The following is a 15,946-nucleotide window of genomic DNA, read 5'->3' on the forward strand; positions in this document are numbered from 1 at the left end:
TTAACATGCTTCATTTATGAAGAGATTACTTAAGGAAAAGCCCATACCTGTGAATAAAACTTCTGCTTCAAGTGTCTAATAACGTTTGGTCCCTTTAAAAAGGGGGGGGGGGCTTCCTATTAAAGAGCTTTAATTTCTAAAGTCTTCAGCTAATCTGGATATGAATACACTCTGTGCTGAGAGTGTGAACTTTAAGGCAATATCCATTTTTGATACACGGCTAAAATAACATAAAATGTGCTTCTGTCCATGGACCTAACTGTATATAAATACATACTGGACCCTGCAGGAAGTGTATCCACAGGCTAATGTAAATGTCAGAGATGGCTTGGAAAAAAATGAAATTGAGAAAACAAGTGAAGCTTGAGGCATGAAGCGCAACGCTGTAGCCTAAGGCACTGGAGCTTGCAGAATGGTCAAAACAAAAACAAAAAACGAATGACTGGGCAATGCGTCCTTGGGGGGAAAGGGCAGTTCTATGTATTTGGAGAAACAGATGAAATAGGATGATAGGTCTTCTTTGGAAATGGAGTTACATTCTTCACCTATAGCTAGATTTGATTCATAGACCACCTGTTATTTCAGCCATTGGCTATAAGGCAAATGCATTAAAAATGCAAGCCCCCTATAGACCTGAGGCTTCTTCCAATCATTCCTAAGGGTTCAAGTGGTAATCTCACAGCAATTATAGATTTTCTCATTGAATCCTCAGCAAGTCTTTCCAACCTAATTAGAAAATAGCTTTAAAATAGCTACAATTTTGCAGGTACTTTGTGCACAGAAGCCTTATGCAGATGAATCCTTGCAGTGACAGCTTGTTATGTGAGAGGCAGTTTGAAGACTGCTTTTTTCCCTATACATTATGCACACTTCATCGGCTCATTTCAGCCCCACAGAGTGCGAACTGACCCAGTCACATAATACCAGTAAGAAGAGAAACTCAACTACTCTTTTAGTAATCTGCAGAATTACACATCTGTAGCTCTTATCTGGTCAATGTGTTCCAGTGCGATTTACTCTATGATTTTTCCTTTTACACTGAGGTCAGGTAGTCCTTATTATTTGTGTTTGTGGCACTGATGTTGTTTCTTGTTAGTAAGTGTGCAGCAGTACCCTGACTCGATACTTAGATCCAGCAACTATTATGATTATTAAATATTACATTCATCAATGTCAATAGTGCAAAGATAAAAAAAAATATGTTGTACTTTCTATTTTTCTCCTTGCTTGTCAGTTACACTAGAATAATCTCTCTTATTCACATTAGTAATGCCTGTCTATACAACAGCAATTTGAACATCTAAGAAATCGGTACAATCGCTTCGGAGAATTAAGCACAGATGGTCTATCAGGAAGACAACCTTGTTTCAAAGCGTACATATCCTCCAGATTCAATTAATATGATGAAACGTTGTCATTCTCAATTCACTGCGGATAAGGAACAGGCTGAATCCTGTTTACAATACCAATGCAGTGTCTAACAATGATCCCACGTGCAGATCTTGCACACTTAATATTTAATAGTCACTTTTGATTTAAGCTAATGTCTGGACTCAGTATTGTTAAAATGAAGGATCATATTAGCTTTGGATGTAGATCAACAAAGACATTTCCAGCTGAGCTTAATTCTCAGAGAAAGGTTGAAGTCTTTCCTTATTGTAAGAGTCACATCCTGAAGGCCTTTTCATAGATCTTCAAACGTGAAATTTAAGCAAGAGTGACATCATGTGGCTGACATAAAAATATCTTTTTAGGGAAAGAAATATGGCAGATGTGAATAAGAACAGGTGTATTCATATTTTATGAAACACTGAGTATGACAAATGACAACATCACATTTTATTGTACTCTTAAGAGTCCTACTAATAAGAACTGCATCTAACAAGAAGGGCCGTATGCAGGATTTGTTAACTGGATTGGCATATGATCATATTTATGTATTCATGCTAAAACGTGCACTTGATGGCAATTAACGTGCACTTAACTTCACACAATTCCAGAGTTTGGTTTTCTCCTGGAAGAGACACATTTACATTTAGTAATTTAGCAGATGCTTTCATCCAAAGCGACTTAAAGAGAGTTCAGGGAGCAATAAGTGATATATCATACATGAGCAATAACAAAATAGGTGCTAATACCAAATTACTAGTTTCAACAATAGCCAGACCAATACCTGTGGAGAGAAAGAGTTAGTGTTGTTTTTCATTTGTCCGTCAAGTATTCACAGAAGAGACGGGTAGTTTAGTAGTTTTAAGTAGTTTTTTGAAAGTTTTGAGAGATGTAGTTGACCGGAATGAGTTAGGAAGAATGTTCCCCAGGAAGGAGTTGTGAAGGAGAATGAGTGGGAAAGCCATTTACTGCCCTTTTGAGAAGACACAAGAAGACGCCGCTGGTTCGCTGAACGCAGGGTTCTTGATGGGGTGTAGGAGAGTTTAAAAGTATGCCGGCGCAGATCCAGTGCTGGTCCTGTAGGCAAGCATTAGTGACTGATACGTTCACATAACGGCGCTAGAACGCTGCCACACTTCCATATCTTCTACCCTCCAGCAGGGATAGAGGACACTTTAACACACCTGAATAAAAGTGCAAGAAGAAATTTAACTTTCAAATGAAAAATATGATAATATTGATCTATTATTAATCTTTACTGTATGAACGGCCCTCGGAATCCAGTGTATCTTCGATGTGAACCACAGCTCCGTTCAGCTGTTCAGAGCAGTCTGCGCTCTGAATCAGATCCAATCTCTACCAAGGATTGTTTTCAGTATATGTTTGAGCACAAGAGACCTTGGTCAGGTCAGCCTGCCGGTTCCCATCAATGATGTTCTGTGCGAGACCCAGACGGGTATAAGCTCAATTTAGACTGGACTGCGTGGCGCGTCCTTTCTGTGCCTCACTGACCCGCTGAGATGTGTCTAAGACACACACAAAAGGAAGCATGATTCATGTCCACTCAAAAATATATGCGTAACACTCATTTAGATTTACCTTCTGAGATTGCGTGCACCTCAACCTCACATAGGCCTAGTCAAAATGGGGTCGGCTACATTAACATATTGTCCTTCTAGGATGGAATGGAATTTATTTTTGCAAGCCTAAAGAAATATTAGCATTTATTGACATTTCAGTGGAGGCAGGAATTACATTGCAAAATAAATCATAGAATATTTGTCTTATTAAAAAAATAAAGGATACATTTACTTGAAGCTAAAATTATATTTAGATATGTCATGTTTAAAAATGATATAAATAAATAAATAGATAAAATGTTTTATCTAAAATATCTGCAAGTGGGCCAAGAAAAACACACTTAAAAATGAGGTATAAAGGTAATAAGTTTATTGGCAGATTTCTGAAAAATTAATGTTCAACAAGATTTTTTGTCAGAAAAGTCATCGCATTTTAAAATACAAAGATCTTTTTTGCGGATGCCTACTGGACGCCTTCCCCGGAAGACCTAGGACACGCTGGTGGGACTATGTCTCCCGGCTGGCCTGGGAACGCCTCGGTGTCCCCCCGGAAGAGCTAGAGGAAGTGTCTAGGGTGAGGGATGTCTGGGCATCTCTGCTTAGACTGCTGCCCCCGCGACCCGGCCCCGGATAAGCGGAAGAAAATGGATGGATGGATGGAATATCTTTTTTGCAGTGTAACAGAAATGAAAGGCTTCAACCAAAAATGAAAATTCTGTCACTAATTACTCACTCTCTTGTTTCTTAGGTCTGCAATATGTAATGTTGTATTGCAACAAACTACCCAACTGACATAATCTGTAAACTCATGCTGCATTACAAGTGTGTGTTCACATGTAAAATGCAAATCATCAATAGTGTGTTTTTTGAAGAAATGTATATTGGCAAGTCACAGTTCACAATTTTGATGACTTTAAAAAGGTCAAATTAATTGTACTGGATTGAATTAATCATCTAAAACCCTTGTATTTAAGTGCCATTCGTCTACACATACCAGAATAAGTAGATATCTTGCACAACGAACAGTTAATTTTTTAATATTCACCCAAAACGTATTTTGCCGTATTTTAGCTTATCTGGATGTTCACTCTGGCATAAACCCAAGCACTGGACTGCTACACTAATGCAACATCTTCCTTTGTAAACTCGGAATGTTTTAACCCTTATCCCTCTTAAACCAAATTTTATTACCTGTATTTACTAAATGTAAACAAAAAAACTGAACATATAAGACAAAATGTACACTTGCACATCAAAAACGCAACTGAAATCAAATTAGATAGAATCATTTTCTATTTATTTTTTGGAAACAGAACAAACTGAAATGTGCACATCACTTGAAAACCCAGACAAATCTGTATCGAATGATGACATTTATTTAAGTGCTTTGAGAACCACCGCGCTGAAAGACTTTCACATGTTAGTAACAGAAAGTGTCACACTTTTTGCATGAAAATTGGTAACGGTTACACTAACTTGGTACTTCCACAAAAATGACACTGCACAAAAAAAAGGAAATATTTACAGATGCGGCACAAAGTTAAGGAAAGATTTTTACAAAGCATTTGTGGCCATTATTTATGCATTTTATTAACTAGCTTTTTCATTCCACAAGAACAAAGTTTGTTGTCTCAGGTGACAAAAGTTGTTGATCTTTGGATCCTTTTTAAGTCTTTCAAATATTACGGACCCTGAAAAAACAAAACAAATTCTCAAAACACACTTTAAACAAAGTCTTTACCAGGGAAACATAAGAGAAAATGCAAACAAGATGAACAAAAATGTCACAAATAATAATGTGCAAACACGTTCAATTGAACAGAATTTAACTTATGCTTGTGAACAGACACAAGTGTCTCAGGTTGTGCTCTTGTTAACTTACCCACATCTCTAGCGCCCACTGCTCGTTTTGAGAAAGCCATTTGTGGGCAGAGCCACGATCCAGAATAAACAACTGTTCCTGTGTTTGATTGACAGCTGTGTAGCGGATGCTCAGTTTGGGGTTCGGTATGAGCGCAGAGGAGAGAAGTCGACAGCCAGCTGCCAGGTACATGCTCTCGGTTACATCCTCGACCTCGCCCTGCCTAAAATGAAAACTTTTATATAATGGCAGCCACTTTGACAGTGCGCGGTTCGGACCAGTAAACATATCCATTAATGTCTCACTCACCGTCTGAGTGTGATGATTATGGGCTTGGTGGATCCAGTTGGGGTCTGAAGGTATGCTTTAATGGATGTGATGAACATTTCGAAGGCCAGCGTCATCTCAATCTCAGTGAGACAACAAGGCAGAAACAAAGTGTCTTGTTCGAAATCCACCGCTGAGTAATAGCCAGCTGACCGAGCACCTGGAACAGAAAACACAAACACCACACTGGATATGTTGAACAAATGTGCACTTTTAAATAAAACATGCTTTGATATTCATAAAAAAATATGTTTAGTTCTAAAACATATTACATTTTTAATAATATCAGCTAAATAAACAAATCCTCAGGAAATGAATATCACAAAAGCTGTAAGACTCACGATTGAAGAGAGCTCTGGCACGGCTCCAGTTGTTCTGCTTGCCCAGTTTGTGGATGAGGTTCTGTACCTGAGCGGTTTCAGGAACCATACCCTGTGCTAACATAAACTCAAGAATATCCGAAGCAACCTGTAATGTCTGCTTCATCACACACAGACGCAGATGAGCGTTGAACATTTCAGTATAGTCAACTACCTTCACACCATCTGGGAAAGTGAATTCAAAGTTTAATATGTCAAAACAGAAAAATGCATTTTAGAATACTTTAAAATAGGGATCAGCTTATATTAGGCAGGGCTCGACATTAATGCTGTTGTTTTGTATGGGCAAGTGAGAGAGAATTGTACTTGCCCGACCCAACAAGTAACTCGAAAAATAATAACAGTGCTACTAAAAAACGATCTGTGCTAAGAATGAGATACATTAGACAGAGCTGCATGTTTTTATGAATTGCGTTTGTGTGTGAAAATAAACAATGTCAATTAAATGTAATTTTTTTATAATCGAACAAGTAATATTTGTACTCGGACAAGTGAATAACAAATGTCCGAAGGACAATGCTTAATGTCAAGCCCTGTATTAGGAATCACTTTTTTTTCAACAATGTCAAAGCAAAAGTGTTCATAACACTCCTACCGGACAGCTTCCAAAGAATCTCTCATGTCATGTCATGTCCAACAAAGTTAAGTGACAACAAAATAACTCACTTATAGGTTGTCTGAGTCCGGGCAAGTTGGCAAGTATGTCAAATGTATCCCTGTGTGATGTTCTCCCAGCTAAGAGAGTCAGCACACGCTTTCGACAATCGATGTCAGCCGGGTCGCAAGGCCACACGTTTGACGTCACGAACCAGTTATCAGCTGACGGAACAGAAATACATACACTGGTAATCCTGTTGTGCGGATTCTGAACCAGAAACTAAAAACTTGCCTTTACCTCGGAGTATCTTCAGAGCGCCCTCAATACTCCCGCTGTGGAGAAAGAGTTCGGTTGCAGAGGTGACCAGCTGACAGCGAGACACCTTGTATTCATTACCCATAAACCCCTTCAGTGTGGTGAACTCAATCTGCAGTCCGAACATCACGTTGACCAGCTTTACCCCCTATGTGCAGGACAGCGAGGGATAGACACACAGTAGTCAGTCAAGGGTTCACTACTGTATGGCGTGCTTACACTAACCGGATACACACCCACCTTATTCCATTCTCTTGTCCTGTGATATCTAAAAATCAGTGAGACTCCGATTCTGCCCAGGGCGATTTTCACCACATCGTCGGATGGGACTTGCTGACATACTAACAAAAAGGACAATGTGAAAATCCATCCATTTGTCGTAAAACACAAATTATAGAGATTTTACTCAAAGAGGAAGCAGATATTTTGTAGCAGATTAGAATTCACTTGGCCCTTACACAAATTAATTCACTTTTCCAGACTCAAACATACTGAAGATTTTTCAGACGATATTTAACATCTGAAAAAAGGAGTGGTTTTAAAAACCGAACTGTGCAGTGTTCACATGTATTTTATTATAATATATTGCCAAATAATCAGTGGACTGTTATAGCTATACCTAATACAAATTAATTAACACCAAACCAAAATATGTTCAACGCACAACATTTTATGTCTGAAGAACAAAATTAATGTTGAAACTAGAAATTTATCTTTTTTCGTTCTATCAAAAAAACTGCTCTAAACTTAACTCTTTCAGTGTCTCTTGGTACGGAGTTACTGTTAAATCAGTCGGGTTGAGGCAAAAATCATTTATTTATAATATTCTATATATCTAAATTAAAAGGAAATTTGGATGAAGGGATGTTGTTAATCATGGCCCGAGCCATTTTTGAGAGCCTAAACATGCTTGAAAACTCATGAAAGTTTACCCACATGTCAGAGGTGGTGAACAGTTACATCCGATACGGTTTCAGAATGACGTGTTGGAAAATGGCTCAACAGCGCCACCTACATTATTTCAATAAAGCAGTCCTCGTGCTGTGTGGTTGACAACACACAAATATGCCAAATAAATGTGAATGACTGGAATACAGCACTCATTAGCATGTCCTGGCCACTTTTTATCTTTTTTCAAGACTGAGGTGGTATTGATAAATATAACCCATATCAGTCGATACTGTTTGAGCTAGTATGTCTGGTTTAAGCTCTCAAAAACATTATTCAATTTGAAGATGATAACAAACGGCGCAAATCCGCACATCATCGTGGCTCGGCCATAATTAACAACATCCCTTATTCCCCTATATCCATAAAGAAATACAGATAAATGTAAACTAACTTTTTAGAGCAAGTTAATGTGCCTCGAACGGATAATGTAAAAATCTTAATTGTTACGATTGGCATTAAATGCATCAAGGATTGCTCAAATTAACAGATTTTATTAAATTAACAATCTCTGTGTAAAAAGAAAATTATGACGCTGGCCTATTTCACATGTCATGTATTATCGCCTCTGATATGGCTCCAAATTTCATGTGAAAATTTTCATCTTTACCTCCCTTTACAAATAAATGGATTACTTAATTGCTAAATTCTATAAATTCTCTATAAATCGTATCATGAGATCAGTATCGTGAGCTGCATTACACCGTGAGCTGAGTGAATCGTTACATCCCTATTCAATGGTAAAGGCCTACAGAACTGAATATAAACATGCCATTAGTTCAGGACATGACTATGCATGTGAGCAGATACTGTCTGTGTATACCTGATTCGGCAAACAGCTCGTACGGGAGAGTAAGTTTGTCTTTAGGTTCTTTTAACAATGCCATAGTAACACAGCTGTAGAACCTGTGAAGTTCGCTGGTACTGTGTGGACCTGCACAAACACCACTGAACACATGTGCCATACCAGACCAGTCCTCCCAATGCTTCAACATCTGGCCAAACACAAACAGAGTGGTGCACATGCTTACAATTTTTAATAACAAATTGTTTAACAGTTTAAAGGAATAACCAAATTAAGCAATTAACAACAATTTCATGATTTATCAATTTGTCTTTCTTTTGTTTCATGGTTTTTTAGTGCAAAAAGTACAAAATTCTTAATATTGAAAAAATAAATATAAAATGGTGTTAATTATAGGTTAATGTTTCTGCTTTCAGAATATCATTTCTAATTTTGAATACATTTTTTAATCAAATTATGGAAAACCTCTTAACAAATGAGTTCACTTGATGATAAAAAATAAGGTATTTACTATATAGATGTAAACAACGCTGATTCAATGCTTTCCCTGAAGAACTTCCTGTTTTATTTCTTTAACACTATACAAAGTTTGAACAAAATGTCTTTATAATTTCATTATATATGTAAGATTAAACATTTTATGAATACTGAAACAGGAAGTGCTTCTGGACCAGTATTTACATCTTAAGAAGAGGTCTACAAATATTATATATATAAAAATATCTAAATACTCCAACAAATTGACAATGACAGGATAATAGTAATCTTACCTCTACCCGGACAACAGCTTGGGCCAGATCCGACAGCTCAGCAGTGTGGGGGTCAGTGGCCAGAGCTCTACAGATGCAGAAGAAAATGACATTAGTTTGATCATAATATACTTTAAATATTATGCATTCTTACGAATCTATATATATTACAGATAATCTCAGCAAGACAGGGGAGAGAGAGACACAGACACAGACAGAGAGACAGAGAGACAGAGAGAGACAATACCTGCATTTTACAGCAAGGAAAATGTCCATCTGTTGTCGAGGAACCTGCATCATTTGCAGGTGACTCTGCATGACTTCACACTGATCAACACTAAACACACATCCAGCCTCAACAATCTAAACACACACAACATACTACAACAGTTAAAGAGTACCTTTTTAAAAATCAATAAGCCTAAATATTAAAACCATAAATGATCTCATACTCTGACTCTTATTCTTACCTTTGAGGTGAGTAGAATGAGCTCAGATATAGATTCGAACAGGCATCTATCCCTCACATGTTTAAAAGCAGCTAACACAATCTCGGGAGAAGGCTGAAGTGTCAAATCATACACACACATATTGTCATATGCAGTCACAAACACAATGAGATTTCACATACGCAAACACACTCACCAGGCTCTTGCGTGTGAGAAGCAGGTTGATGATGTCCACAAACTTCCTCAGAAAGCCCAGATTAAGAAGAGACGAGAGCAGAGAGTTGACAATCTCCTTATTAAAACACACGCCGGGGGAACACTTGCTGTAATATTCCATAAACACTTCCACTTCACGTAGAAACATGGACAGAGAAAAAACGAGAATCCGTGTGATCTTTCAGTCTCAGATGATTGTTGCTTTATTGATCTGCTTATTAAAAATATATTACCTGCTCGCAGCACAGTATTAGGGTTACCCACAAAACAGAACTTCTGTATTCTCTCCATACAGAACTGAAACAGGAAAACAAAATAAACTAACGCAAGCAGACACTGTTGAAACAATGTGAATTTAACCAGAAGAGAGCAATGGGGGAAAAAAAGTGAACGGGTAAAGCACGGCACACCATTTCATCTCCATCCCTTGGTATGTGTAAGAATCGACAGCTTGTTCGTTGGCAGAAGTTGTGCTCATCAAAGTAGAACCAACAATACTAAAGACAAGAGAAAGCAAAAGAATGCTGAATACAGAAAAAAATCCACAAAAAAAAGAGAAAACGTCTCGACACCTACATGATTTGAAGTTCTTGAAGCACAAGAGTCTTTCGCAGTATAACCATATCCTAGGACATAAAACAATTTGGAAAGAATCTTAATGTAAAGTTTGATAACGTGAATAAATATAGCGGCCACTTTAGAATGTACTGAAGCCAATGAGTTCTGACTTACTGGAACTGTTTGTGTCCATTACAAGCATTGAAGTTCTTGTGTCCATCACCTTAATGCTGTACAGATTTGCCTTTTTGATCTCCTGGTTGTTATTCAAGTCTACAGCAGTCTGCAAATAAAACTACAATGTGAGAGACAGCCGCAGAAACCATTAAGAGAGTAAGAAACCATAACAAAATTTCATTCAATCATGTATTGTGGCCAGTCCAGTGTCAAACCTCAGGAGTGACAAGGTCATCCAACAGCAATGTGAAAGATTGACAGCATGGCGCATAATACATTTTTTGCTTAAAGGTGGGGTGCCACGTTAAAATATATCGGACATGAACAGCACGCGGTAAGCAAAACGGAGTCATCTCTGTGTGTTGTTGGCAATGGGTTCACACGTGCTTTACAAACACAAAAAAACATGCATATTAGCACACTGACCTCAGCCTTTAAAGCAGAGGCGAACTGAAGGCCCTGAGAAGGTTGAGCTTTATAACTCTGCATCTCTTTTACTGTAGGCGAGACAGACACACAATATTAACCTGCATTCAACATTTTTCACATGCAAAAATATGTTTAAAAAAAACACACCTGTCCGAAGATGAGCATCTTCCATGTTTTCCAGTTTCAAGTCTTGTGCAGATTTGCTACTACTTAAAAACGAATTGACAGATTGTGCTATGATGACAGAAATGCTGAAGAAACACAAGAACCATATCTGGTAAAACAGTTACAATATTTTACCTGTTTGTATCCAAGTCCCACACAATCTTGCAGTGATTCCCAGTTTGACATTTTGTCTGAGCCTCGCCATCATCCTTTGCCAGCGTTCCCGGTTTATTTACGGTTTCATCAACCACAGCTCCAAACAAATCTGGATCGTCCTGTATCACATCCAGAATAAGTACATCTTCTTCATACGCTCGAGAAACATCCAGAAAGCCGTTGGGAACCGTAGAATCCTTTACAGATTGTGATGGGGTGACACCTCTATCTTTAATGTGACTTGTGACATCAACCGTTAACCGCAAGCCCCCTTGATCAAGTTCCACAGGCTCCTCATCTGAAGACGAACTACGGTCACTTTCATTTTCATCCGCAGAAGACGATGAATCTGTGACCGTAGAGCTGTCAAACCCTCTTCTCCGTTTCCTCTTTCCCGAATAGGGCGGGAGCGTTTGTGTGATGGGTTGTTGAGTACCCTGTTCTGCTGCGGAAAGGGATGTGGATGAGGACGGGCACTGTGCTTTTAGAGTTTCCACTTTAAGACAAAGTTCAGAAAGTGACTCTGGGTTGTGGAGAGCACCAGCACCAGTTTTGGGCTCCTCTTGATTCTCAACCAATGGGGTTCGGCTGACAGGACAGGTAACGATTTGGGTACATTTGGAATTTAAAACGCATCTGGATGGCGAGGTTGAATCTTCTGTTGCGTGGACAGAAATCTGAAACTGATTTTCACACCCGAATGAGACGGCTTTCCGACCAGGCATATAGAGTATGGCATGATTTTCTATAGGTTGGGATTTCGGACTTCTCGCCTCTGAATTGAATACACGAGTAAGTTCTTCATTGTCAACCTGTTTGTTTTCTTCACAAGCTGAGAGCTCATTAACATGACTGGAATCCTCAAAAGCACTCTGCACACTTCGGTTTGACTCAAGCTTCTCACCTGACACAGAAGAAACGGCTTGCGCCTCCAGTGCTTCTTTGCAAAGTTTGTCTTGAACATCGTTTTCCTGTATGCATGTAGGAGTAGTTGGCGTAACGGGGAATGAGGTCACAATCCAGCGGTGTCCGCCAAGCAATGATCTCAGTTCATCCGGAGGGCCCGATCTGGGGAAGGGCCACGTTTTGCAGACGCGAGCACAGGACGACTGATAGAAAAACGCGTAAGCTTGCGTTCTCTGGCAGGAGAAACTCTCCAGCAAGTTCAGTTCAACCTCCGAATCGTCATTTGTTTCATTGTCCTCCTCCCCCTCATCCAGAGAGATGTTCTCACTTTCAGGCTCACGTCTGAAACCATTAACTCCAGGAACTCTTCTGAGTATTATTGGAGGTACCCGAAGCTCCAGGCTAGGTGTACCTTCGCATATTTCAGGGATGTTCTTCATCGGAAATTTATTTTCTGCGTCACTATTGCAAACGCTATGATGAGCGCAATCGGCCACACTGTCAACCTGCCTCCTCTTGCCATCTGGATAGCCATCACAGTCCCTGACACATCCATCCTCTGCAGTCTCTGAAGCGCACTTGCAGCCTGTAGCTCCCGACAGCGGATCACCTGATGAGAAAGAAGCACAGCTATTGGTTGGGGCGGAAACTTCCCAGGACTTGTTGTCGATCTTACTCCTATGCTTCTTGACACCACGGCGATGGGGATGCATCAGAAACCAGAATTCTTTCTTTAGGCACCAAATTCTTTGGCACTCTTTTTGTGTAAGTGCCTCCGGCAAGACACATGAGAAATCACGGGATGTTATCGCAAACACTCGGGCTACGTCACACAGTTTCAACATGGGGTATTTCTCGAATTGGCAATTCGGTGGGGTGGGGGGTTGAAGGGGCTTTGAAATGTGATCAGCACTTTCCCGCCGTGCAGTCGGACCAGGGCAGACAGCTCGTGGCCTGTGAGTGTGTAAATGGGCCAGATTCTTACTAGGGGGAGGGCTGTATTTTACATCACCACACAAAGCACAGCACGAATTTTTCACTAATCGTTTGAGGTCCTTCCTCGAGCCTGACCTAAGACATCTCCTCAGCTCGACTTTTGAGCTGATATCTGCAATAAGAAACAATAAAGGTGAGAGAGCAAACATTTCTTAAGTTTTCTTGACCTATGTAGCTTCAATTCACCTAAAGTAGTGTCAATTAAATGCAGCTATTAATGGCAAAGAATAATAACTGATAATGGTTTTTAGCAGTAAAAATTATCTCAATTAAACCAAAAAGCTATAAATTCCATCAAAGCTGTGGTTGGCTAAAAAAAAAAATCACATTTGTGTGTTTTAAGACGTACTTGATGCTCGTCCAGACAACCTGCAACTGCTTTTACTTGCACGCGAGGTTTGACCTCTCCGGACCTCCGTCATGATGGTCGTTTTAACCTGTGCGGCGGACTCAACAAAACTATGAATGTAAACTTTTTTCGGTCTTCCCGGACCCCGACGACGAGGTTCCTGCCCCAAAATATCCGCACCGCCAGTATGTCCAGCATATTTTGGATCTACTTCTCTTACCTCCCGTGCAGGCGAAATTTGCGCCGCACTTTCACCGCGCTCCTCCGCGCGCACTGTAGACTTAATTGAAATATTACCGGATTTCACCGACACGTTATTGTTTATGTAGGAGAGCGCGCGACAACGCGAGTCGTTCTGCGCGCGTTTTACGCAGTTTCGCTGTTTTTTCTCGGCGAAACACAAGGCTAATCTCAAACGGTAGCAGATTTGCTTTTTGTGCTCGCACAATCTCTTCGACGCTTTGCCGTGAGACGCCCACTGGCTCCTCGTGCGGGGAGCTCGAGTCGCAGCACTTTCACCTTTACTGTCGCTAATTTCACTTACTCTGCGGAGTAAAGTACCTTTATTATAACCGGCTGCTTGGCCATCTTCGTGTTCAGCCGAGTCTCGACGGCTGAATGGTTCGTCTCCATTGCGTAATGAAATTGCATCTGCTGCCGCTGGAGTTCCGCCGCTTTGGTCCTGTGCCTGTGTGACTCGATCGGCTGGCGGATTTAAACCAGATATAGTTTTAGAACCTGTCCATCGGCGTTTATTCGGCTCGAATTTATTTTCGACCTTAAACAAATCCCTCTTTAATTTTATCCTCGATACGCCGGCGGATGAGTGCATGACTGGTGCGATGAACTAACGTCAACAGAAAACGTGCAATCGCTAACGTTAGCTGAACTGTAATGAAGTTAAACTTCAATATTAAACAGTTTATACTAACCACAAACAGCGAATTTTGGACCGTGGGGGTCTGTAATAAACAACTTAAATTTAAAACACACACTTAAACGTTAAGTAACAACATAGCTAACAGAATCATCGGTGCGATGACCACACGGTACAAAACTAAAGACAGCGCAGCAGTAAGATCGCTGTATCTGAGTTACTTTTACATGAGTTAGAAGTAAAATATCGGATCCTTTGATAATATATGTATATATTGCGAAATGCGGAGATAATAACAGTTATATACGTTCCCCAAGCAGTACCTGTTAGTGCTATTGCGCAATTTTACTAGAAAAATAAAAACACCCTATCACGTCCAACTTCGATGAAAGGCATGCGCAATTGGTTTTAGCCTGTTTGTTGAATACTGCCACCACGTGGTGGCCTGGGGCTTGTTTCAAACTCTAGGTTAGAACTTGAACGCAAGAGTGAGTTTATTTAGAAATGAGAATCTTTGTTTTTGGTTTCAGAACTATGGAAGCATATTGGTTGCAATTTTCAAGTTGAAGTGCAATACGCAAAATGGCAATGCAATTGTGTATTTTAATATACATTTTAAATAACATATGTACAACATAAAAGTTGAAGAATATTAATTGCGTTTTTCAGTTCCTACACTAGTTTTAATATATTATTTAAATGGATATTTTTAACGCTCTTTAAGTTGCTAAATTAAAATTTAAATGCATTCCTCGGGTTCATTAAATGTGTTTAAGATAGTCAAGCAAAACTGTAGCAAAATGAAAATTCCAATGCTATGTTGCCTTAATGCATTAACATTAGCAGGTTGAGCATTTTGGATTACATTTTCATTTACACACAGCGCGTTGAGTGTTGCAAAATTGTGTGTGGACTTGAAAGTGCATGGTAAAATTTGTAGATTTTTAAATCAGCACAACATTTTTTAATATTTGGTAAACGATCAGTAACTTTACATTTATGAAGTTGAAATAGGCTACACCACAAAGAGTTATGAGTTTTAACCTCTCACCCATTTCCTTTGACCCGGTCTCCCAGAACAAAAACAATATACTAATTACATAAACAGTTTGTTGTAAGCAGAAAAAATAAGACAACATATTTATTTCCAAAAATCCTTTGTAAAATCACACTCAGCAAATACATGTGAAATGGTTTCCAGATTAGATTTACAGAATGTGCATTTGAAGTTATGTCCAATTTAAATTTAGAAAGTAAAGAATTAGAGGGGTAGTAATTATGACACATTTTTTAATATTTATTTTATTTGGAATAAAAAAGTATTTATACCAAACCAGATTTTAATAGTTTAAGTATATCCACTTAAAAATGCTTTAGGAGCTCCGGTTAATCCCGTTTTTACGACAGTCGATCCCTTCGGTGTTTCGCGATTTGTACTGCGCATGTGCAAATGCGTATCTAGAAACATGTCCTGCGGGTGTGCTTTACACGGTGAAGAGGGATGATTAAATGTGATAACGGTATGGTTTCTTTAGCATTTGATGTACAACTTAAAATTGTTATCTTAAAAGGAGAAATTCCTGACAGCCCTATGAAGTCGAAGTTAAAACGGGCGTCTACGAACTTTACCCTCAAAGGTAACTAAATGCCGAGAAACTGACTGTCTACACAATATGTCATGTGTTTAATTTATACATTTTCAGCCCCCTGTATTTG

The 15,946-nt window shown here is 39.3% G+C and overlaps 1 protein-coding gene across 4 annotated transcripts; it reads right to left on the reverse strand.

The window, feature by feature from the left end:
* Window positions 1-4,240: 4,240 nt before the first annotated feature.
* On the reverse strand, window positions 4,241-14,614 carry topaz1 (testis and ovary specific TOPAZ 1). Of its 4 annotated transcripts, none has more exons than XM_079485689.1 (20): window positions 13,354-14,614; window positions 11,082-13,116; window positions 10,929-10,990; window positions 10,779-10,849; window positions 10,350-10,458; window positions 10,194-10,243; window positions 10,028-10,114; window positions 9,851-9,914; window positions 9,598-9,749; window positions 9,423-9,515; window positions 9,200-9,315; window positions 8,974-9,040; window positions 8,222-8,393; window positions 6,691-6,791; window positions 6,433-6,598; window positions 6,204-6,356; window positions 5,499-5,702; window positions 5,140-5,317; window positions 4,852-5,053; window positions 4,241-4,660 (listed from the first exon to the last, which is right to left on the reverse strand). In XM_079485689.1, exons 1-20 carry the CDS (start codon window positions 14,183-14,185, stop codon window positions 4,652-4,654), a joined length of 4,923 nt encoding a protein of 1,640 aa, XP_079341815.1. In that variant the 5' UTR covers window positions 14,186-14,614; the 3' UTR covers window positions 4,241-4,651. The 4 variants fall into 4 exon arrangements, with proteins under 4 accessions (XP_079341815.1, XP_079341816.1, XP_079341817.1 ...); XM_079485690.1 differs by having other exon boundaries at window positions 10,929-10,987; window positions 13,354-14,611; XM_079485691.1 differs by having other exon boundaries at window positions 11,082-12,618; window positions 13,915-14,566.
* Window positions 14,615-15,946: the final 1,332 nt, after the last annotated feature.

This window comes from Barbatula barbatula (assembly GCF_947034865.1).
Source record: "Barbatula barbatula genome assembly, chromosome: 21".
Classification (NCBI taxonomy): Eukaryota; Metazoa; Chordata; class Actinopteri; order Cypriniformes; family Nemacheilidae; genus Barbatula; species Barbatula barbatula.

Coding starts and splice junctions, on each gene's coding strand:
- topaz1 (XM_079485689.1), bottom strand. CDS start 14,185: ATGCACTCATCCGCCGGCGTATCGAGGATAAAATTAAAGAGGGATTTG. Junction 13,117..13,353: donor GTTGTCTGGACGAGCATCAA/GTACGTCTTAAA, acceptor TTCTTATTGCAG/ATATCAGCTCAAAAGTCGAG. Junction 6,599..6,690: donor GGACAAGAGAATGGAATAAG/GTGGGTGTGTAT, acceptor TCCTGCACATAG/GGGGTAAAGCTGGTCAACGT.